Source organism: Lutjanus erythropterus, chromosome 13, assembly GCF_056507025.1.
Source record: "Lutjanus erythropterus isolate fLutEry1 chromosome 13, fLutEry1.hap2, whole genome shotgun sequence".
Lineage (NCBI taxonomy): Eukaryota > Metazoa > Chordata > Actinopteri > Lutjaniformes > Lutjanidae > Lutjanus > Lutjanus erythropterus.
This window is the reverse complement of record NC_139329.1, coordinates 13,835,724-13,861,085: the sequence shown is the minus strand read 5'-3', so window position 1 is coordinate 13,861,085 and position 25,362 is coordinate 13,835,724. Positions and strand designations below refer to the sequence as shown.

Genomic DNA, 25,362 nt, shown 5'->3' with positions numbered 1-25,362 from the left:
ACCTGTCTGAGTGTCCAGAAACATAAACCTGCCAAGCACCACATTAAAGTCTTATCCAACCACTTGCCCTGTGCCGGGGTCACAGAAGCAGCATAATGACGTTGTGACATCGCCTATTCCCCCTCCAGCAATGGCACACAGCTCTATGGCTGGAGAGACTCCTGATTAGATTACCTTTCCTTAATGGGCTCCTGTCATCCAACAGCCTGGAGGGCCGTGACGAAAATCAAGCAGCTGGAGACTCAGATAAACCCCACCTGTAGTGTTACTACAGCTTCTTCTGCCAGTCAGCTGTCACCCGTATTCTGCTTTCTTAAACCATTTACATCGGTATAAAAGCTGACAACTGCTCATAATAATATCCAGAGCAAGATGTTTTGTTCATGATTCCAATAGACCAGGTGTTTGACACCAGACGTGTTGTCAACACATTGTCAAAGACCCAATTCTCAACACCTCTGTCAGCTGAAAGAAAAGGCTGACATGCAAGAAAGAATTTTACTCTTTCATGGGTTTTTATAAACATCCATCCAAGGTTTTTAAGGTGAATGCATGCATCAAGTGGTGGGTAGAGTACTGAAAATCCATAGTCAAGAAAAAGTATGATTTCTCCCATAAAAATGACTCAATAAAAGTGAAAAGTTCAAATGAAAAATTGATCTAGCTAACGTAAGCTAGCTAACAACATTTTTGCCTATAGTATCTGCAATTTATTTCAAAAGAAATTTCAACCAATCAGATCAACACTGTCATCACACCTAAAACGCCCATAGCTGCCAGTAGTCCCTCCTAGGATGCTGATTGGTTGCATCCTTGATCCTTGATCCTTGGAAGATTAATCCTTGCGTGATTGCATGATCTTACAAATCCAGCTGCATTGTTAGGTAAAGTGCCAAAGTGGGTGAAGAATCTGTGGGCCATTTTGAAGGAGAGGAACAAACAGTTGGGGGTGCAAGAGAGCTGCTGCACCTGAAGGTAAGTCAACAGGTAAGTCTCCAGTAAAGAAATTTTATTCTTGAAGTGAATTTAATTTTGATTTCTTGATTTCTTGATTGAAATCAGCTCAGTTCAGTGAGTGTTCAGACCTGGTATTAACATGCGTCCTGAGTGAGCCAATCACAAGTGGACGGCTCCAAGTACAGGTGTGGATGCACTCAGGACACACTTGAGATCTGATCGTCCAGACCACATTTGGAGGTGGTCTGCCCCCCATGTAACCACATTCTTTTAGTAGTGTGAATGCGTTGTGGTCTGGGCCACACTGAAGGACTGACTGACATCCCTTAAATACATCAGTTGGTTCACAGTAATGCAAATGATGTGTCTGGGCTCTCTTACCTGCAGCAGATGTTTGTGAACACACTAGCTGCCCCAGACTCCCTTTAAAAATCTTTGATAGTTGATGAGTGAGTAGAAACATTATATACTCTGTGAAATGCTGCCTACGACAAATTTGTTATTTCTTCTTGTAAATTCAACATATGTTGACCGAACTGCACAAAAACAAATAGTCTGATAAAATTCAAATGAAAGACTCATGACCACATCCATCGCTAAATTATTTCAACTTGATACACAACATATATTATTATTCTACGCTACGTAGCTAGCTAGTCCATCAAGACAGTTTTGCTAAAATTAGTTAATTTAAGATATATACCTTCCAAATGTTTTTTCTTCTCAGCAGATGCTAACAAGTACACAAAGTACAGGAAACAGAAAAAGAGAAAGTTGACTAAATTTTTTTTCTGATATTTCTGATATCAATTTTATAGTTTATTTAGAAAATCATATCATTTTGTTACACATTATTGTTGACTGTTTTACAAATAAATGAATAAAACCATGATGGGTTTGCCTTTTCAAAGGCTTATATAGTAAATGGCATGCTTTGTAATTTAACATAAGATGAATGAATGTAGGTGTATTTTTTGAGCAAGTGATTTGATTCTCTCACAAGGACCCATTCACCAGCCAACACATTGTTGGAGGGTCTGCTGTCTTTGTGGGCCACCACTCAAATGGCCTCTGAGCAACTGCTCTGCCTGCACTGTCTATATTTATGCCGCTGACCCTAACCTAAAGCACATGTAGCTGAAAGACCCCTACTGTGGTGTATAAACTCAACCACCACCTTAACCCAGTGAAACAAACCTCATTTTCTTTGAAAAAAAAAAAAAAAACAATTTATATCGCTGACTTATTTCATTAATAATGTAAATGATGAAAGTAAGTGTGCCCTTGACAGAAAATCCTTAACTGTCAGAATTGGAATAAACACTGTTTTGTTGTCAAAATACTGATGCTAAAATTATAGGGGAAAAAATAGTCATGAGTCATTTACATTTTTTGTCAGCACACAAAACCCATTGTGTGTGTTTGTGCATGTGTGATAGTAGGAGTTATGGGTTGTTTTTGTTGGTGGCTAAAAGGTTTAGCTGTCGCTGCAGAATCAGAATGACCGAGACAGCAGAGGACAACAAATAGAAAAAACAAACAAACAAGACGTGATGATTGAAATTGCTTATCGGTGCAGATGAAAGTAAATTGCACTCAAATCGCGTAAAGCGTGAGCAGAGAACTCAGGCTGCTATAAGTTGGATCGATGGCGTCGCTGAATTTGTTACGCACGCAGGGCCTTCTGACGCAGTCACCTCAGAGGAGATATAGTAGTTCCGCTTGCCATTTTTTCATCCCTCACCCCCCACCCAAGACCTCCTCCTGTGAATAATGACTGCAGCTGTGTCAATGTGGCTGCTCGCCGTGTGTGCGCCGGTTTGTGTGTCTTATTTTGATGGCTTTTTACAGTCAGTGTGAATGTGTGTGTCTGTCTGATTATGGTGTACAGATAGGCCATTACCCATGCGTTAGGAGGAGAGGGGCTTAATGGACGACAGAGGATGCAGGGGCAGGGTGGCTCGTAAACACTGCCCTGTCCTCCCGGCCATATCAATACTGCCATCTGGGAGTTCGACCACTTCATTCACAAAACCAATACCCCAGTGGGATGAGATGAGCCAACGTAAACGCTGCCGCTACGTGTTCAATCAGTGGTAAAAAAAAAAAAAGACCACAGCTATCATGACATCCACTTTCAGGGGGATGTCAATTCTTTTCTTGTCTTTTTACTTTGTGTGCATGTACTAGTGAAAGTGAGACAAGCAAGAAGCAAGGACACAAAAGAGAAAGACAGAGAACAATAAATTACAACAGGGGAATGACTAGACCAGTGGTTTTCATATTTTTGTGTCCAAGGGCAAGCAGGGAGCAACCACAGCACAACTGTGATCATATCTGCAAAATAGCCTTGATAGCATGTAATTACTCATATCACATGTGAACTTATTTTTATTTACTAATGCGCAATAAAAATTAACAAACAACTATACTAATACTAACTATTCATGAAATATTTATAAAAAAAATGTGAAGGGGACTGATAATCATTATATTGAAAGACAACTGACAAGATTTCAACCTATTTGATATATACTATATGGCTCCCATAGTTGTATTTTGCAATAATGATGTGTGGTTATGAAAAAATCCCACGATACACCTGGACTCGCCTCGTGGCACATCAGTTTGCACAATGTGGCACACTGTTTGCAAACAACAGGACTAGACCACCTTGGCTGAGTCTGGACCGCTGTTATTCCATGCCATTTTTCAAAGTTACAAATATTGATTAGAGAAATAATAAACAGATTCTCTACATCTGTCTGAACTGCACATTTCCACATTCAACCAATCAATGCTTAGGAATTGACTAACCAATGTATGAAAAAGGGAAGACAATTACATTCAAAGGTTCAATCATTCATTTATAATTTTTCCACTTATTTATATTCATGGTCACAGGGACCAGAGCCTATCCAAGCATTCATCTGGAAGAATAAGGCAAGGAGGCAATTTTACCTTGATGTGACACAATGACACATTCATTTTAAGTGTCAGTTCAGCTTGTCTTTGGGTTGTGGGAACAAACCAGAACAACCAAAAGAAAGATATGAAAAACACAGAAATGATTAAGATTCAATACTAAAATGTACTATTTCTGTTATTGTTTTGAGATACTATTATTGTATCTATTATTGTTTTGAGATACACCAGTAAAAGTCAGCCTCCAGGCTCTCAGTTCAAACTGATTAATTAGGAGGAAATCAAGAGATGATTCATAAACTGGATAAGGAACAAACGTCACAAGAAACCTCTTACCGGAAAAACAGGAAGAAAAATTAAAAGCAGCAACAGGGGAGGGGCACCAGTAGTGACAGCATGGAGACAGAAGTACTAAACATGTAATATTAAAAGTAAATTGCAAGCTCGGTGAGACAGTTTTTGCACATGTTGTTTGAGTATTGGGTATTTACTCTACTGCAGCAGAACTGCTAAGTTGGAGAGAGGAAAAAAGCAAAAAATAAGAATGACGGTGAGAGACAGACAGTCTGTATTACTCTTAGTGACAGATAACATGCATTTGAAACATACATATTGGGGTCACAGAGAAGGCACGTTTGCCTTTGGGCTACACTCATTATTACATCATCACGACAGAGGAGTCATGGAAGTTGTGAACCCTGTTGTGACGTTTTCTGCAATTTCCCCCCTTCAAAGAGCAATGTACACTATACTAAATATACATACTTTATACTATACATATACACTAGCATATATAGTGTCTGGGCTGCCTTAAAAGTAATTTATTTAAAAAAAAAAAATGATATTAATTCAGTTGTACTTGAGAAAACATGACAAATCAAAAACAACTCTACAGTCACACTGACAAACATTACAAACAAATTTGATTCCCTTCAACATTTTTCTCAGAAAGTAACAACTGAATTCTTCATTTCAAACAAAGAACCTGCTTATGTTGGAGCCACTTTGTTCCAGCATTTGCACACAGACAATATATAAAACTGCTGCTCCCAGTGAATTTATTAAATATTAAGTGTAAGAATGTTCCACTTTATGATGCTCATTTGTTCTTTATCGTGAAAACAACCAACCAAGAATAATCTTAGAGTGTATTAGAGAGAGAGTGTATTTCGAAACTCAGTTTGAAGTTAAAAAAACTCATGTTTGCAAGTCCTGAAGTGTTCTGAAAATAAATTATAATAATAGAAGTTTTAAGTTTAATTAACAGTACAGTACAGCATATGACAAAGGGCATAGATGAGTGAATTTCCATGCATTCTGTAGTGTTTCTTCAATAACTCTCAGATGTGATATCAATTGTATACGGTACTTGAAAGACTTGCTGCTATCAGCCAAGCTGGCAGAACGCACACAAGTGTGATAAGAGTTTATCTAGCATCAGTGCAGGCAGTTGCATTATCACACAATAAAATGCGTGTACACACAGCTGGACACGGCTCTTTGACTAGACAAGAGGAGATGAACCAGCATACATGACATTTAAACAGCCAGGTGGATGTTCCTCTTCCCACTCAGTGTGGCAGGTTACAAAAGACTGAGGGCGGTGTAGTCTGAGGAGTTGGGGACTCACTGATGGCCTGAAGCTGTAAAGTACAGCTTTGTGTGAGAGCTGCAGGTGTTACTATTGTCTTAACAAGATGGCTTTGACAAAGACTTCAGTAGGGGGTCGCAAAATTATCAAAAGGCTTTCAAATGACTGAATTTAAAGTCATTTTTGGTCTTTGACTTATTAGCAGCAACTCAAAGAGAGAGACGCTCGAAGACGTCATTATCTGTATCTGTGTGCCTTCAACCAACACAATTATCTGTCTCTGTATCTGTACAGTCAGAGATGTCACCTGAAATAGGGCAAATGTATTTTCTAACCTAATTTTCAAGAGCAATGCAATTTTTGTGCCGTCACAGAATCAAGTTTGTGTTAATATTGGCATATGATTATTCCTGCCAGGTGTAAATTGGGATGTAATTGCTTCAGTGTGTGCGTGTAAGTGAGTAAGTGAGTGAGTGAGTGTGTGCATGTGTGATCACTAGACCCACAGCTTCCCTGCAGTTAATCACGAGCACTACTGAAACAATCAGATGAAATTTTGTGTGGACACTCATGACTGCATGCTGAAGAACATCTGTGATTCAGAATTGTTGAAAAACCTTTTAGGGCTTTTAAGCCTTTCTGTTTTTATGGCCAAAGTCATTCTGTTTTCAGGTCATCACATTCTTGTAAATGTGATATCTCAAGAACGCATGAAGGTAATTTCTTCAAACTTGGCAGAAATGTTCACTTGGACACAGAGATTAACTGATTCAATTCTGGTGGTCAAAGATCAAAAGTCAAGGTCACTGTTACCCCATGTCCATCCCAATCTCATGAATGTGATATCTTAGGAACATTTGAAGGGCATTTCTTCAACATTGGCACAAACGTCGACTTGGACTCAAGGATTTACAGATTACATTTTGGTGGTCAAAGGTCAATGTCACTGTGACCTCACACTTTGTATTTTATTATTACCATGATAGACTTTTAGGTAGTTAGTTACTTATTTTTTACTGAGTTTTAGTGTCACTATTACAACTTTCTATCTTGGTGCCCTTTCATCTTTATATTTAGTTTTATCATTATTACCACCATCATCTTCATTATTATTATTCTTATAGATTTTTCCATGACGTTGTGGGAAAAAAAGTATGACTTGAATTGTCGTTTCACAAAGCATTCAGATCCTAGTCTCTGTAGTTGAAGTTCTGCATTGTTTGAGGACTTTGTTATACTTCTACTGTCATAATTAGTACGCCCACTAGAGGTTGCAAACTAATAAAAAGGGGATATATTATAAAAATGTACTCTCTCTCTCTTTTTTGGATTTTTATTTTTAATGAAGTTTTATGAACTGTCTGAACCCCACCACCACTCATTGAATTGGGGAAAACTGAGAAATAAGAAACTGAAAATGTCAAAATATTTTGCTTTGCATTGGAAATAGAACCCTTTTACACTAAATAAAAATATACCTGATTTGAACAGAAAAATCTTAAATTTTGATAATCTCTCCTTTATGTTCCTCATTGGAGTTCATAGTATTAAAATACTATTATAATGCATCATCATAATATTATAGTGTTAAAATCAAGACCTTAAATTAAATTAAGTTCTGCAAAAATGCACATGTATAAGAAACTATATAAAAGTAAAAAGTACTCTTAATGTTACTGCGTAACATTTTGGAAGTTATTTTTTCCCAAATGACAATGAGCAGCTTCAGACAGAAGAAATATGTTTTCATTGCATTATTTGTGCCTTCCTGAATAACATATTTGTGTTCAGGTGCATCCTTACTCAAAGATCCACATTACATTTAGTTGATAGTGCACAATAATCTCCACTCTACATTTAGCCACAGTTTCCATTAAAAAAAAAAAAAACACTGCAATCACCCCATGTTTCCAAAATTAGCGATTTCTGTACACTTGTTTCTAGATCTCTGGTTTGTCCCAAATGCTACACAATCACATTTGATTTGTTCTGTGAGTACAGACCCTGCTGGCAAATGTCACACTGTGACAGGCACAAAGCCTGGTCACCACACTCGTACCCCGAGGGGCTCCGGTGCTGTCACTTCCTCTCAAGTGTGTACACTACGCAGTGGTTGATAGCAGACAGAAAGAGGGCCAGATTTTAGTGGTTTTATGTCTGTTGCCCAGTGGGCTATTTCCGCAAAAAGAACATTTCCAAAAAGAAAAAAAAGAAAGAAACTTAATGGAGGATCAGTGGAATACTGTATAACAAACAATCACCACTGGTTTAGTATGATGACGTGCTTGGTGCACTTGTGACAGAATATTTTCAAATTAACACCTTATGTCTAAATGAACATAATGTGAAAACGCTATGGATATTCTCTTTTGAGACATAATTTCTAATGACAAGAAAAGAAAAGCAAATATGTTGGTCTGTTTGTGGCAGCTGACAGAAAATGACTCACAGCTATTACCACTTCCCACACTGAAACCCCTCTGTCACACATATTTAAAATCTCCCTCAATGTCATCTCTTGGATCCAGTACAAACACTGATGTTATCTGACAAAGCAGGTAAATGATAGCTCTCGTCCTACTGCCTCATTCATGCAAAGGCTAACTACTAACACTTGTTGATGCCTTTTCTCAATTATAGCTTTTTGCTCAATGACTCAATTGGTTTCTTGTGTAAGAATATAAATTAAATATAACATTTCTGTCAACAGTAATCATCATCAGCTTTACATTCATATAGTGACTCTCGTTCCCAACTGGTTATTTATCTTTCTTTGATCACTTCTACAGAAGACAAGCAAGAATAATTTGCTTAAATCTTACTTTTCTGTATTTTTCAAACCTTGTAAAGAGATTTGAGCCTTATACATTATCAACCAAACAAGTTCCTCTTAAGAGAAACAGGCAACTCACCCAAAAATTATATATCTTATTTGTTCCTGTTTAATTAGAATGTTCCTTAGGCAAAATTTGGCAGACTTAAAAAAAAAAAGGCTCGTCAAATATGTCTTGATGATTTATACATTTCTACAATATGAGAGTCTCTTCCAGAGTGCAGACAAAAGCATGGGTACATGAAGCCCTCTTGTGGTCTAAACATTATCTGTCTGATTTCTAAGGCTTAATACAAAAGCATCAAAAAAATAAATGTAAATAATCTGTATCAGTGCTCACAACATGCATCAGTAGACTAAAATCTATTTCAAGCCTTTTGTAGTTTGAATCCCAGACCCAAATGCTATATTTATTTCTCTTATTTCATGAGTCCTCCTATATCTCACAAAGCTTAAGATGGTGTGACGTGAAGTCATTATTTCTTACAACCAAAAGCACTAATCCAAAATGGATCACAAGTTGTACTTAAGACTAAATTCAAATGGAGTTTTCAAATACAGCTTTGAAATAAATGAGTGTACAGCGTGTACAGTTAAAAAGGGGATTTCAAATATATGGCTTGTGGGCCAGAACCAGCCCATCAAAGTGTCCAATCCAGCCTACTGGATGACTTTGCAAAGTATAAAAATATTTTCTACAAAATTTAAAGTAATGATTTTTCATTGAAATACACTGCTTTGTTAATTGTCCACTGGGGGTCACGAGTAATAAGAGTAGCAGACCTCATACTGGATATGCTACTGTAGATCCTGTTTACATGCTACATGACATAACAATGTCAATTGTAGGCTACTGTTCATGCAGGTGCTGCCAGTGAAAAATGTCTTTGTCACAGAGGATGTCAGGATTTCCAAGAAAAATAGACCAGCTCCTATCTCTTCTTGTATAATGACAGTAGACTGACTGAATGTGGAAAAACTGCAGCATATTGTTATAATTGCATTTATTTTACTCTGGCTGTTCATCTGTTTTATAAATTGATTCATTAACTGAACACTTTGAGCATATACTTGTACTTCTTTACACTATAAAAGGAAAATGTGTTGTTATAGGTTATTAAACAATGGTTTTACTGGTCTGGCCAACTTGGCATTCACCAGTGGTGCTTCCTGCCTGTTGTGGAGGATGTGTACGTTAAAGCTAAAGAAGTCCCCAACTGTAGGCTGCACAGTAATAGAGAGTTGCTTCGGCAGACTGATTGGCACATTGACGGTCATGCTGTGCACCTGGCAGGGTTTGGCTCAGGAGTTTACATGAGCAGACCTGCATGATCATCTCACCCTCTCTTCCCGCCCTGCCAACTGACTCATATATCGTATTGTCTGTGCTTTTATTTCAAATACACACTTGCACGGGCATTCTGATCCACTCTCAGACACACCTCATCTGTACTTTTTTTTTGTTCTGAAATTATGTGTGATCTATGTGTGATCTTTCTACTGTAAGGGCACTTGGGCACCCAGACCAAAAATGCGCAGAACAAAAACAATGAACCAAGGTACCATTCAAGATGGAGACAACAGCATGTTGGATATGATGCAATGTGATGTGATGTGATGTGATGGATGGATGGATGGATGGATGGATGGATGGATGGATGGATCTGAAGGAAGTAAAATTAGCTGAATCTCACATAATTGAGAAATCCTCAAGAAAAGTGCTTTAGTTTTCCTCAAGATCAGTTGCTTAATACTATTGCAACAGACTAGAGATTAGAAATTAGAATTAAGAAATACATTTTGAAATATATTATTTTAAACACTGATTGTATATCCGTAAATATTTTCCTGTTTATTTTGGAGACAGATTGAGTAATACTGTAGTTGACCCAGTAGAGATTTTCGCAACGCAGCACTTGAACGCAGCACCACGCCCTCCGTCACCATCTGACCAATCAGAGTCCAGGATACTGGAACACGTGTGTAGCTCGCGCGTGTGGGTTGAAGCGAAAACGCGTGAGCGACGCGACCAGCTTGTGTTCCACTCAGCTAGAGGTAAGACTGCTAACACAGCTATCTGGCACAAACATCTCACTAATACCAGCATTTCCTGTCATTTTAGTGTATTAATCATTAACGTTACCAGTTATCTCACTAATTTGACAGACCACTGGTGAACTGTCTTCAAGACACTTTGCCTTCACTATTGGTCCCTTTACTAACGCGCCAGCTAACGGTCGCTAGCTGAAGTTAGCTTGTCAATGCGGCTAGCAGGAGGCTAGTAGCATAGCTGTAACCTTAACGTCCAGTTTTATCTACATAATGGACAGACATGACATTTTTGCCTCAACCATTCGTTAGCATACTTTATCCCAATTGTGTTTTGCGAATAGAAGAGAAAAGGTTCATGTAAAACGTTCACATTCGTACTTGCTGATAGCTCAAGCATTGTTCATAGCACGTTGGCTCGTAGTTTCTTGCTAGCCAGCTAGCCCGGTTAGCTGCTGTCAGATCTTTGGCACCGCCCATACTAACTAGGTGGTTATTATTATGTGCTTGTTGATAAACCGCGGTGAGTGTCTAGATTCATGTGATATTGTTTTATCAGTGAGTCTCCGTGACTGTCAGAGGTAGCGGTAGTTATTTCACTAATTGTAAATGGAGAGATGCTAACTTTCGTTGTCATAGCCTAGCCCAGCTGCCATTAGCATGTCAATGCGTCATCGGCCTGCGCTTGCCCAACACCAGTGCTGCTGTTGATCGGTGAAAGTTAGCTCAGCTGGTCTGTCTGTCGCTCTGTTTTTCCACCTGACACATGGTTCAGTTTGTTTCTCTTGTCGTTTATGCGTTTGAGACGTCAACACTGAGGATTTTGTGAAAATGTAATGAAAAACCTATCTTATATAGATGATCGATTAAATGTCTGGCTCAAAGCCGCGCTCGCTGGTGAAATAAAAATTTCCCATTCACTCTGTTGCTGTTTCTGTCAGTACCTAATCACTGTCTGTGACTCATGATGAGTATGTGTCAAATATGATTATTCTGTTTTTACCAGAGGAAGGAGCTGCCACACGGTAATGGACGTCAATAAAGGTGAAGAAAACATTTTTTGTTTGTTTTTTGTTTTTTTGTTCATAAATTACTATATTTTATTAAGATGAATTACAAGGGCAAACGAAGTCAAACTTGAAATGTTCGTTATAACCTCAACAGTTGATTCAAGACCTCTGACAAAGTGTAAATAAAAACGGAACTTGACAGGTTTCACAGTATTTATTAATGCTATGTATTTGAGTGTGTTAGGGGTGTCATGATCCTCTGAATGCACAGTTTGATTTGACTTTTCAGTTTAAAGTCACATTTCGTTTCGATTGACACTTTTTATTTTATTAGGCCGTTGTTAGACTGTTGAGTTTTGATTTGTAAAAACCAACAAACCATTGCTTTTATGTCCTGACAACTTTCATTCACATTTGCAAATTGTTCTTGAAAAACAGGCCATATGGTGTCAAGTGCAATATAACTTCCTGTAAGATACCCAGTAGTTTTTGAAATGTTGTGTTTTATCTGTGGAAACCAGATGCTGCAAGTAGGCGAATAGGAGAGAAAAAGAATACAGTTAGAATTGCAGATTGAGATTATTATTAAAGCCTTAAGCCCTGAACCCTATTTCTTTATTATTTTAATTGTCTGATTCATTTGCTTCATATCTGAAAAGTTTCGATCCTGGTCGTCCATTAAAACACTCAAATAATATGTTTATTCATTTTTGTCAGAACATATAATATCTTTAAAATAATTGAACTTTGTTTTATTTGCACTATCATTGGTGCTTCTCCCATGTTTGTTTATCCCTTTCTTTATGCTTCAGGGCTTTTCTGTGTTTAATGTTGCAAAACAATTTACTGTGGGCAGTTCCCTCAGGAAAAGTTTGCAGAAATGCAGATTCATAGAAAATGTGCATAAAGGACTCACAAAGTCTGCGAGAGAGCCCTCACTTACTTCACAATTTGACAGTGGGACAGCCCTAAGCCTTCGCGGATTTACCAAGAATGCGCCTCAAAGTCTGAGTCTGAAGGTGGACAGGGGCTTTAGCCTCTCAAGTCAGTCTCTGAACTCTTTGCTCTTAACACTTTTGGTCTTCGCTACACTGCGTCATCTTTGAAGTGTTGTTTTTTTTTTCTTTGGACACCCGCCAGATGCTGCAAGTAGGCAGGATGGAAAAATTATATAATTATATATTCTGGTTTTGATTTTGCTTATTGAATAGGGAGCTCATTTTGATTGTTTTTCTATTTTAATCTTGAAATTGTGACACCCCTATTTGTTAACTGTATGTTGAGCCACAATTTAAACTTTATTTATGGAAATAATTACACAGCCCTCATGTTTGAACTCTTAATAACCAGTTTGTGTACCGGTGATGTGAGATGTATACCTGAATGTTAACATTTTTGTTTGCTTGGCAGGTAAAGGGGAACAAGGGATGCAAAATCCAGGTGGGCAAATGGATAGACCTGTCAGCTTCCACTTCTTGGAAAGGTCAGTGCAGATTGTTTATACTGGACTTGTTTTATGTGAGATAGAAAGTAAAAATGGAAAGAGGTTTTCATGGTTACAACATGCTGTTGTTCACATCAGTTGCCAGCAAAGAACTTAAGATGGCATTGAGCAAATAAAAGTTTTGAAAAACCTATCTAGCAATGATTCTAAGCACAAAGTAAGAATATTTTTTATGTTAATTAGATACTTGTTTACTGCCTGTACACATATGTCTATTTGAAAATGGCAAAGTTTATCGCAATTGCCAGTTACATTTTGATATAACTGGCTCTAAATAGTCAAGATATGGAGATTACTGTAACATCCAGACAACTTAAATATGGTACTTTATTATCCAAGGTGGTAATTGTGGTCTTGTGATCTGAAATCTGTATCTGAAATCTGTAAATGTTCAATATGGTGACCTTGACATCATCTGGTGGGTTTTGTGTTCGTGAGAAATACTTACTTAGGGTCCAAAATCTAATGTATGTGAAATCACATATGAAATTATACAAATGAGGATCAACACAGCAAGCTATGTTGCTGTCACGCTTAACATCAAACATTTCACAACTGTAACCAAACCAGTTTTTTTAAGATTATTATTCTTTTTATTATTACGTTTTCTGACCAACGTTATTGTTGGTAAATGATACAGAATCACAGACACCTGCCACAGTACCACGCCCAGACACAACAATTATCTTTCTGTCTTACAAAATCATCTTAAGAGCTTTTGGTGTTTCCCAACCTCTGACATCTCACCAGTAAAAAAGGTTTAAAAATTGTCTAAGAATTAGCTCAGGACAACACATTATTTCTGAAACATGGATCATAATATTACTTTAATTTAAATGCACATCAATTCTAATGTTTCTCTTCTTTCATAGCATGCTTCCCAAAGTAGTGAAAAGGCGGGTGCATGCCTTGAAAAGGCTACAGGTGCAGTGTGCCAACATAGAGGCGAAATTCTACGAGGAGGTCCATGAGCTAGAGAGGAAGTATGCTGCCCTCTATCAGCCACTGTTTGAGAAGGTACAGTTAATATTACTAGAACAACAAATAAGGTGTCTTACTTGTTAAGTATTTAAGAAATACTTGTGTTGTTCCCTGCACTAATGAGTGGTGCAGTATGTCTCTCTGATATGAGTTCATTGAGGCCACATCTTTGGTGCTAAATTGAAAACTGCCACAACGAGTAGTCAACTGTTCTTTTGTCAGTCAAGGCTATTTCCAGAGCAAGTGACAAGAACTCAGAAGAACTCAGCCATTCATAGTCGCACTGAAGACTGGCAGCTGTAATCCTGCTGCACCTGTCTGAGCTGTGTGTATATATGCAGTATGGCAGCGCGTGTGTCCGTCTCTCTTCAAAATGGTGTTGATTTCAATCTGCTCGCTGAAAATAATTCTGCCTTACTGAAAAAATACTTGTACTTGTTCACACTAATATTCCCAATTTCTTCTCTAAAATGATACATTTTGTGTGTGTGTTTGTGTCACAGAGACGAGACATTGTCACAGGAGCAGTGGAACCCACAGATGAAGAGTGCGAGTGGCACAGTGACAGAGAGGAAGAGGAGGAGCTAGCTGTAAGTATTCCTTTGATTTATTTGTCTTTTGAGCCTTATCATTTTGCCAAAGTCTACATCTTTTTGTTTTCCACAGCAAAGGAAACAATCTTAAAATTACTTGATTAAAATGAAAAGAGGATTTTTTTAAACACAAATGTTTCTCTCCATGGTGGATGAAAGACTGAGTGCAAGACATACAGGAAAAAATCATTTCCAACATCTGTGTCCACCTCAGTAAAGCAAACTGAAGCAGACATGTTTGGACAAATATACAAATGGTGTTTTATCCAACAGAAAACAATAGATTTCTGGAAAATGTGGTTTTAATGGGAATTAGGCCCAATCCCAATTTCCCCCCTAAAGCCTTAAATCCTGAACCCTCATGGACTTTAGCTGACGTCACCTTTGTGTGAGAGGCTGCACATGCTTGAGGTGGTATAAACAGGAATGGAACAGCACTTTGTGACATATCAGGGACACCTTAAAAAACATTTCTCAAAACATATCTCAAAAAAGCATTTTATTAATCCTGGCATATGGTTTATCGCCAAACATGCCATATCTGTTTTATTATTAGTATTTATCTTTATTGTTTGAGGTTTTACGTCATTCTCTGTATTATTTGAATTTTCCAATCTATTTGCTTCAGTCCTGAAATGTTTTAATCAAAGTCATCCATGTAAAACAGTTATTTTACAATTTTTTGTTAGAACAGTGTCATACACTTGTGTACAAACTGCATTTTATTTGCACAGACCTACTTGTCCATCCTATTTTTGTTTCTCCTTTTTTAAACACTTCGGGGGTTCCCTGTGTTAAATGCTGTGTTTAACATTACCTATGAACTGTGGGTAATTGCCTCAGGCAGTGTTTGTAGAAATGTAGACTTGCAGAAAGTGTGTATAAGTGGCTCTGCAAGGGCTCTCTTGCAGACTTACTGGGAATGCGCCTCAAATTCTGTGAGACTCACTGAGATTTGGCCCTCCACTCTCAAAACAGTCTCCAAACGCTTTGCTCCATAGCTACTGAAAAAGAATAGTAGCATTGTGTCCGGTAAGGTGTGTCTTGTTCGTCGCTGTTCAAGCAACTCCTTTGCACTTTGTTTAGAAATCCCCAAGGTTGCAAAATCCCAGATTGTTTGGTATCTTGAGACTGATGGTGCAGACACACCAAATCTGCCGATTGCAATGCAACAGGACAATCCATGCTCTGGCTAGTGGGCAATGCAGTATGCAGGTTACGTCACGTGTCAATTTCCCCCTCATTCCCTCCAAGTTTATCATATAAACACCGCGATTTGGGCAGTGCTTGGATTTGGCTCAAATCTTTTCAACATGCCAGTCAGATCAATGGCAAACACAAATATGTTTCTGAAATCATTTTAGGTGAGAAATGGATAATGCAATAACCAAGTTTTGTCTGATATTTGATCAGCACTGCCTAGTTTACAGTTTGATTGGGCATTCGTGAAGTCTGCTTTGTAGCTTTGGATGGACCTCATTTGCATAGAGTAGAGGTCTAAATGTGATCGTGCAAATTCACATGAGGCAACTCCTCTCCATAGAACATGAATTTGATCCATCGATCCGTCGATCTCAATGACACTTGAAAGCTTAAACTAGATTGTTAAAGCTGTTTGTTAAAATAGTGAATTTTAATGAGTGCTCTGCTGCAAAACCTGTAGGAGGAAGTAAAGGAAAAAGCTGCTATTGAGGATGCAAAGAAAGAGGAAGCCACACCAGAGGAAGACCCAAAAGGCATCCCTGAGTTCTGGCTCACCATATTCAAGAGTGTGGACATGCTCAGTGACATGCTACAGGTACATTTAAATGATTGACTGCTCACTCAAACTATACTTATGTTTCACTGCATTTCTGAACACCGATGTGTCTCTGATTGGACTGTTTGTGTCCCACCAGGAACACGATGAGCCCATCTTAAAGCACCTGAAAGATATTCAGGTGAAGTTTTCTGAGCCTGGACAGCCAATGGTCAGTATCATCATGTTGTAATAATGAATTGATATAAATTTGAAATTAATAAACTAAGTGTAACTAAAAAGCTGAGTGAAACCGTCTTCCTGTCTTGGACTTTTTTCCCACAGAGTTTCACATTAGAGTTCCACTTTGAGCCCAATGGTTACTTTAACAATGCAGTCCTCACTAAAGTGTACAAGATGAAGTCAGAGCCTGATGCCTCAGACCCGTTCTCATTCGAGGGGCCAGAGATCATCGACTGTGAAGGGTGAGAGCCAGAGCACACAAACATGTTTGTTTAACTGTGGATTTATCACAAGTGTTAATCTCATGTTTATATTTAATTTCCTCAATCATGGTTTTTTCAGTGCCAATGAATATCAATCAGACAAGTGTTTTTTATAAGATATTTCAGATCTTTTTACTTAAATCATGTTTTTTTAATTTGTCACCCAGGAGAATATCAATCAAACTGGTTTTGGTTTATCCATTTTAAGAATAGTGTTTGTGCAAACACACTCTTCATGATGTTGAGTTTTAAGGGAAATATAGAGATTGTGTGGTTTGTAAAACATTTCTGTTCACTCTTTCTATATTAATCTCTCTTGACTTTACATCCCACATATCAGCCTCCTCTTGGCACTTCTTCCAACCTTTACCTTTTTTTACGCTTTCTGCCGCCTCTCACTTTTTTGTGCACCTCCTCTCTCTAGCTGTCAGATAGACTGGCACAAGGGGAAGGATGTGACGGTGAAAACCATTAAGAAGAAGCAGAAGCATAAAGGCCGTGGCACTGTCCGCACTGTTACCAAACAGGTTCCCAACGACTCTTTCTTCAACTTCTTTAACCCTGTCAAAGGTGAGAACACACCCACAGACACACAAAATGTTATGGATTTCACTGGAGGACTAAGTGCACCGTTAAAAGCAATTACGTCTTCTTCTGTCAACAGCTTGTGTACAGTGTGTAAAGCAGTAAATGTTAAAATACATGCTTTGTTGTGTTAGCTGTGTACAGACGTTGTAGACAAATGTTTTGAGCAAACTCTGAATCCCTGAAGGTGCTGAGAGCCACACACAAATTTACCTGCTTAACAGTCAGCATGTCAACATCTGCAGGCGATATGGCATCATGCATGTCATGTGGTTTTACCACTAGTTGCTGCATTAAGCTGATTCCACCAGCAGGTGGTGCCAGACCCCTGAACTGTGTCAGATCATGCAGTCACTCTGCTGTGTGCACTTTGAGCGGTCAGCACGTTTGTTGCTCACTGATGTTGGACCTCGTACATTAAGCCGTGCTCACTGGACTGTTACTTAGTTTTACTATTATTTTCCACCTTACAGAGTTAAGGGGTTTTTGTGGTGCTAAACAGTCAATGTTAATGAGTGATCTAAAATTTCAGGCAAAGCTATGAGACACTTATAAAACAACAGTCTATCTACGTACTAATTTAAATGGTTTATAAATTAGTTTTGAGTCCTTAGTTTACATACAGCACATCTTGTCTCAATCTCAGAGTTTCAGAAAGATACATTCAAAAATTGAAAGACTAAAGAACAACTAATCACGGATGGAACATTTGTAACACATTTCATAACAATTTTTTAAGGCCTTTAGCTTTAACCATTTAAAAAAAATCTGTCTGGTGTCAATGGGATACTAGGTCCTGACATAGTTGTCCCTATCAAAGGTGAGGTCAGTCTAGAAGTCAGCGACATTTCTTCAAAATATGTTGACATGAGTCATTATCTCTTAAAGGATCAGTTATTTAGGCAGCATATATCTTCATTTGAATCGTCTTTCCTGTGTTGACAGATTACCTGTCAGGCATGCTTGGACTTGTTCTGACTTTCAGAAGTTGACCTGATCATTCATTGGCTGAGCAAATGTTTGTCTTACTGGTTGAGTCATAGCCTCAGTGTATATGATTGGGGAATATAAATAGCTCTTTGTCAAGTGTGTTCAGGTGTACAGTCCTGAGGTTGGGATATCTATCAGTGAATAAGTCATCTCTCACTGACCATGTGAACACACACACAGAGTACATGTGACTTAAGTGTTGAGCAGTCCATGATTGAGAGAAGTGAAGAGTTATTGTGTATTTCTTTAACAAACAGAGTTTATATTGGATTGGAGTAGACGATGGTTGTGCAAATGCTGTTTTTGGAGGGATACAACAGAATTATTGAAGAAATTAGTTTGTGTCATGTATTTTACATGGATGGTAACAAAACAACACAAACACAACTCTCCATATCTACACCTGCCCTCAGAGGAAGGCATATTTTGTCATCAATTGTATCTCTTCCATCAGCATTTGTGAGAAAGTATCGTAAGAATATTTTTGTCCAGCATTTAAAAATAACATTGAACCACTGATTATGCAAACTCACTGGAATGTTGCGGCCAGAATGAGTGGCATCTGACATTGTCACTGTCTCAGATTGTTTCATAGTGATGGAACGCTGCTTATTCCTTGATTTGTTCACTAATGTACTGCACAGTGAACTGGTGCTCTGGGTGACACAGCCGCTCAGCAGCTCCACCCTGTCCCTCTCCCTCCTTGTCAGCAATTGTAGGGAAAATATACATGCTGTACATGAGGGTAAGAATAAGCTTTCAGTTTGCAAACTGCAACCAAAATGGGTGGCTGAAGTTTGTTCAAGGATTGTGATCTACATGGAGTAAGGAAAAAAAAATAATGTTTTTATTTTACTCCATGTAGATTATGTCCCCCCTATCCAGAAAAAACACACCTCCACCTTCACAGGTCAGTCTTGACCTAACAAAGAGGGTGGTGACATCAAGCTGAAGCAATCAAGCAGCAAACAAGCTGAAGCAATCAATGCCATGTCTACGTATGTATGTCTATGGTATACTATGGGTCCGCTAACTTTCTAATGGTAGCTACAGCACAGTTCTTGTTCTTCTTTTAATGGCGTCTTGCTACTGAACAGAGCATTATTGCCACCTACTGTTATTTTCTCCAGCGCAGGTAGCAGCAGTGCCCTAGAAAATAAGGTCTGTGTTGCAACATTCCCCAGGGCATAACTGCATGGTGCAGCTCCCTCATAGAATTTGAGATGTTTTTATTATAATTAATATTGTATTCTTTTATTTATTTATTTTTTTGTTTTGATGATGATGATGATGTTTTTTTAAACCTGTGACTAACGGGGTTGATTAAGACTCTTGCCACCAACAGTTTGGTCAACTATTAGGGGGTAGCCCTACTCTTTGCTTTCTATTAGAGAAGAATTGTTTAAAGGATACATGAAAAACAAGTTTTTATAGGACAATTACATGGAGACCACTGCTTAGTGCCAGCTAAACGGTATCATTTCCCCCAACATTTATATCTTCATATTTTTTTTGTGAAAAAAAAGTGGTCTCAATTAATTCACATATTTGTGAAAATCAACAGTAATGTAAATAAGGCAATATACACTGTAATCACATTTGCCAATTTTAATTCATTTGCACTGGCAGTCACTATATTCATGACTTTTAGCGAGTGTGCTTTTTAAATGTATGTTGATGATTATACTGTCCCCAATGGCCCCAGTGTTAGCGCACGTGATCAAAGTCTGGTGCTTATACTGTAGTGCAGAATGTGGTGAGTGTCATAAAGCAGTTTCCACGAATACAGTATTGTTGAAAGAAGAGGAAGGATGGAATGATGTCACCTTTAGTCAGTGGGGCACAGCTGTTTGTTAACCGCCTGTCATTTTGTGTATGATGTGATCTCACGCTGTGATGTCATTGGTAATGTGCATAGTCGTTGCCTTAAAAGGCCTTTCAGATGTTGTTTGACAGTGGATTGCAAAGCTGCCCTCATGAAAGCTATTATAAACAAATGTAACATCCTCCTGTGACTGGTGACTTAACTGGTTATTTAAAAATTCATGCAGCTTTTAAAATCCAATTTTTTCCACATCTCATCAAACAATTAATTTCATTCTTTGGTTTTTGTAAAGCAGTGTGTTGTGGTGTTTATTGCTTAAAACATATGTCCTTTCTCTTACAGCTTCACCAGATGGAGAAATGGTGAGTATAATGTAGCTTAATCTTCATAAAATCACCATCCATTTTATGGCATCTTTCTTTACCATCAATCTATCCAATTTATAGCTGTGTAAAAATGGCCTCTTTGTGTTCATGTTTTATAGGATGAAGACTCCGAGTTCACTCTAGCCACAGACTTTGAGATTGGTCATTTCTTCCGTGAGAGAATAGTTCCCAGAGCAGTGCTGTATTTCACTGGAGAGGCTCTGGAAGATGACGAGAGTGTGAGTGTATTTCCTCTAACACACATGTAGAAAAAGCCACAAACTGTGATGTTTGCAAGATGGAAAAAAAGGAGGAAGACATAAAAGCTAAATATGTCATCACTGTCATACCACATGTTTTCACTCTCGATTTTGTTGTTTTCAATGCAGTTTGAAGAGGAGGAGCTGGAAGAGGGAGATGAAGAGGTTAGTGATACCATTTTCACTCTTAAACATGGTGAATTTGATCTCACTGTCACACCATGACTTGCATCCACCACTGTACCACTATGCACATGACTGCTGAACTGTATTAATTAATAATTCTTTGTATTTCTCAAAATCATCTTTTTTCAGGAGCAAGATGAGGAGGGTGATGATGATGATGATGAGGGAGACTTTGACCCCAAGGTCAGTATGAATTCTTGTATTTTGCTAATTAGATTACTGATCTTGCACCTACTCGTGATGTGTTTGCATTATTTTGAATCATTTTTGATATGTGCTTTTATTGGTGCTGTGATGGTGGCCACTGGACCAATGCAGTAATTGTGGTCTTGTGTCGCCAGAGAAGGCTTCTAAAGAAATTTAAGGGAAGAATTCATAATATAAGTTTAAACAGTGGTCTCTTTGATGTATCACTATATGAGCAATTAGGCCACTATGTAATTTACAGGTGCTAAAAGTCTATCAGAGCATAATTCTGTTACTGTTCATGTGAGCAAATATTCAAGAGAAATGCATGTGTGTCATGGCATGGCTGAAGTAAGTCATACAAATGTTTACAGCATACTCACCATGTGGGCACTTTCATTGTAATGAATTGGCCACTTTGTTATCCAGATTTTTTAAGTGCTATCACTATTGTATTTGCAAACAACAAATCATAACATTATATCACATTCATACTCTGAGCATAGTCACATGTCTGCAGAGATAAATGCTTATATTGGTTTAGCTTTGAGCGCTGTGGGGAGAAAGACTTGCACCTCAGTTTATTTTGTTTCATTAGCTCTTTCCATATGGTTTAGCTAAGACAAAATCAAAATATGGTCTATAATTTGTTTTAGATGTAAATTACTTAACAAATTTGGCTCAGAGTATACTGAAAGTTGAACTGAAACCACAAACATATTCAAGGTGAATATGATGATGAAGGTAAGTCTCTTTCTCTACAGACCCATAATGCTGAGGATATTAATGAGAGGTCTAAAGTTGTGTCTCAGATTTCCACAACCAGCTCAGACATGCAATGTATCCTGCATATGGCAGATTTTTAAAGAAAGGTTTTCCTTTTCTGCACTTGCTCTCTTAGACCAGAGCTGGTTATTATGTAATGATAGTCAGAGAAGGAGTCATATATTATGTGGTGTATTTGGGCTCATTGTTGATCCGTTATGAGCTATTCTAGTCTGATAGTGAGTGAGTGAATAACATGGCCTGTAAACAGTTTTATCAGAGAGGCCCACAATGCTGCTTTGTCCATGAATGAGTTTCTTTAGTAGCTTGTTGTGTTGAGTTTTTCTCTCGTGGTACCTGTTTAGTTATTCATTTCTCCTCAGGAATTCAGTGTGCTCATTCACAGACTTAAGTAATGTTTCACAGTGCGCACTATGTCATTTCTGAATGTGACAATTAAACTTGTGCATATTGTTGTCTCTCCCTCCCCTGGACTCCCCTCCATTACAGGCATAATCAATCATTCTCACCCCATGCATTTCTAGGTAAGGGAGAAATAAGGATGGCGTCCCACATACACATGATATACTTTGGTTTATTATTCTGGCTGCCTCTCTTTCACTACATCCTTGATTCTCCCAGTAGTCTGAGGTGTTTAGGACCCTCAACTCACATCTTGGGTAGATAACATCTTCTATTCCTCCCTATCCTGTCTTTGCTCTTTCCATCTATTTGTTTTTCCTCCTGTTGTCCCATCCCAGGTTTCTAACATCATTCCTTTTCGTTGTAACAAACTGGTTAGAAAAAAAGTTTGTTTCTTTCTCTGGAGTCTGCTTTCTTTTTAGCTTCTTCTAGTTGCTAGTTAATGCCCAGTGGCTTCTGTCTGCTCTCTTGTTTTCTAATATGGTGTCTGTCTGTCTGCTCCCCACAGAAAGAACAGCCCCAGCCTGCCGAATGCAAACAGCAGTAACCGTGGTGATCAGGGGAGGCGGAGGCCTGCTGTCCGTCAAATCAGTTCTTAGCCAATCAGCAAGTCCTCCTACTCTTGCAGGCTCTGCCCTTTTATGAACTCTCATCTGAACGCAATAGAACGCAAACCCAACTGCGTTTTTACTATGTGCATGACTTCTTTTTCTTTTGTCTTGCGCCCATCTCACCCCGTTTTATTTGGCATCATTTGAATTCAAAGCAGGAAGTGACTTTAATTAAAAATATCATGGCATCACATAGGGACAATGTTCTTCTTTTGGTAAGGTGGAGTAGGTTACTACTGCCAAGAACCTCAGAACATCATCATAAGGAAAAAAGATAGGAATGGAATGGCTCCCAACATTAGTTTTCATGGAAATAAATCAGTTACTCAGGGTTTTTTAATGCCAACAAGAGAAGTGTAAGTTTACCAGGAAACTGCTGAACAAGTTTGGCTTAATCTTTCACTGGGGTTGCTGCAGTGTTTTTCTTTTGTTATGGTGTTTTTTAAGAGACATACAATGTATCATTTTGAATTTAATTTACTTTTTTAAATGTTCATTGTCATGTCATTGGACTATTTATTCTGGTGTCATGCAGCTGTATGAAGTGGTGCATTCTGGGAACTCTTAAGGCCCAGCCACAGTAATAGGCTCATTCTCATTGGCTCAAATCTTATTTGGGCTTAGCAGGTCAGCAAAACGTGAATACTGCCAAGTCATGTTTTATTATCCAAATGAATCTTAAACATTGAAGAATTGTGTTCTGCATAATACTGCTCACCTCTGCCCTGATGTGTTGGGCTTAACAAGCATTTAAACGGAGCATGTAAGTGGACACTTAACACTAATTAAGATCATGAGGTCATACTTCAAAACTGTCATAATTGCTCTTCCCTGTTTGCCCCATCACCTCTGAGATGATCTTTGAACTCATGTTAACAAGGATAATAAGAACTTTTTACAAAATAAACCCTTCTGTCCATGTAGGTTGGATTTCCCCAGCCCAAGCATCGCATCCAGTCTGAATATTTCCCTAAAAGATGACAAATTTAAGCAGAAATGGTGGATAAAATATCACTTTTGGTATATATCTAGTACTTAACAAATGTCATTTAAAGTCAGTGATGGGACAGTGTGCGGGGTGTCTGGATCAAATGTAAATTCTGTTGCCAACAAGCCAAAATGAAAGACAAAACACACCGTCCTCTTTTATTAAATTGTTTGCCAATTGTCATTAACACAGTGTAATCTAATTCTGCGTATAAAGTTGTTTAAGAATATATAAATATTTCTGTTATTGTCTAATGATTCAGTAGAATGTCTGTGGAGAACAAATAGAAGAGGTTGCCAATGTATTTTATATATTGCACTTGGATTTTGGTTGTTCAGTCGGACACCTTTGCCTGGTGACTGGTCAGTGTTAGCAGTCACGGCGAAAATTGATACCCACCCCTTCTCTCTTTTTAAAAAGAACGATTGTAGATCTTGTTGGACAGATCTTTCAGAGCCACGGTTGACATCTTCAAATCTACCACATTGGACCGTGTGCTAGCTATGGCCTTAACTGGTTCTTATTCACAATTTGTTACTTGCGCAATATTTCTTTTCAATTTGTACAGAGTTAGTTAAAATATTCTATTAAAGTTGTGCGACATGGAAATGTACTTTTGTGTGTGTTCTTTGTCCTTTGTTTATTTTCCAAGAAATGTAGAGCAGATGTTAGCAAATCTTTTTGACTTGTCTCCTCAAAAATTTAAAATATATTAACCTAAGTAAAGATTAGCAGTGAAATGAAAAAAGACAGTTTGTGTAGCTGAACAGAGCTTTACAGGTAAAAGGAATTTAATGAATGTCACCATGAAACTTTGCATTAATCTGAAAGAAGACGTGGAAGAAAAATAACCCAAAATCTCAAAATTGACTAGTTAGTGAAACAATGACTTGTTGCCTGCTGTGCCTGGCATCTCACAAAGTCTTGAGATTAATCTTATGACCTCATGGAGGCAGAGGATTATGAAAGTACAAAAGTGAATATTTTACTTGTCTACAGGTTCTGAAAACATCTAAAGATATCTGAATTTTAGGCCTTAAAATAACTTAAAAAGCATCTTGAACAGAATTTTTACAGGTCTGAGAAAGAGTTTGGATTAATGAAGTTAACATTACTTAGGTAAAGTTGCATTGTTCAGTCTCAGGAAAGCTTTCTCTTGATTGCTACAAAACAAAGCAAACATGGGACCAATAACTACTAATATGCACTATGGTCAGAATTTATTATATATATGAATATATTTATTCAGCTAGGGGACTTTACACAAGATAACTAAACATAGTTTAGTTCAGTCATATAAAAGCAATTAAGACAGGTGAGTTGTTTCAAACCATGTTCTTTTTTGCCAGTAGAAATACATCTTGAACTGCTTTTATAGTGGTTTAGAAAAAGTAAAAGTCTTACAAGTCAACAAGTCTTCAACTCAGTGAAACCTGCAGAAACCCTGTACTAAAACACAGATGTATTCAAGTGTCACAGTGATGGAATTCA

At 38.0% G+C, this 25,362-nt stretch overlaps 1 protein-coding gene across 2 annotated transcripts; it reads left to right on the top strand.

Annotated features, from left to right (window-relative positions):
• The first annotated feature begins 10,260 nt into the window (after nt 1-10,260).
• nap1l4a (nucleosome assembly protein 1-like 4a) lies at nt 10,261-24,484 on the top strand. 2 transcript variants are annotated; one of them, XM_084733764.1, is made up of 15 exons: nt 10,261-10,361; nt 11,362-11,399; nt 12,776-12,848; nt 13,742-13,886; nt 14,354-14,440; nt 16,107-16,241; nt 16,342-16,413; nt 16,527-16,666; nt 17,112-17,257; nt 20,430-20,449; nt 20,572-20,691; nt 20,842-20,877; nt 21,028-21,081; nt 22,360-22,394; nt 22,781-24,484. In XM_084733764.1, the coding sequence occupies exons 2-14, from the start codon at nt 11,384-11,386 to the stop codon at nt 22,363-22,365; spliced, it is 1,050 nt and encodes a 349-aa protein (XP_084589890.1). In that variant the 5' UTR covers nt 10,261-10,361; nt 11,362-11,383; the 3' UTR covers nt 22,366-22,394; nt 22,781-24,484. The 2 variants fall into 2 exon arrangements, with proteins under 2 accessions (XP_084589890.1, XP_084589889.1); XM_084733763.1 differs by lacking the exon at nt 22,360-22,394.
• The last annotated feature ends 878 nt before the right edge of the window (nt 24,485-25,362 follow it).

Coding starts and splice junctions, on each gene's coding strand:
- nap1l4a (XM_084733763.1), top strand. Junction 12,849..13,741: donor AGCTTCCACTTCTTGGAAAG/GTCAGTGCAGAT, acceptor CTTCTTTCATAG/CATGCTTCCCAAAGTAGTGA. Junction 21,082..22,780: donor AGGGAGACTTTGACCCCAAG/GTCAGTATGAAT, acceptor TGCTCCCCACAG/AAAGAACAGCCCCAGCCTGC.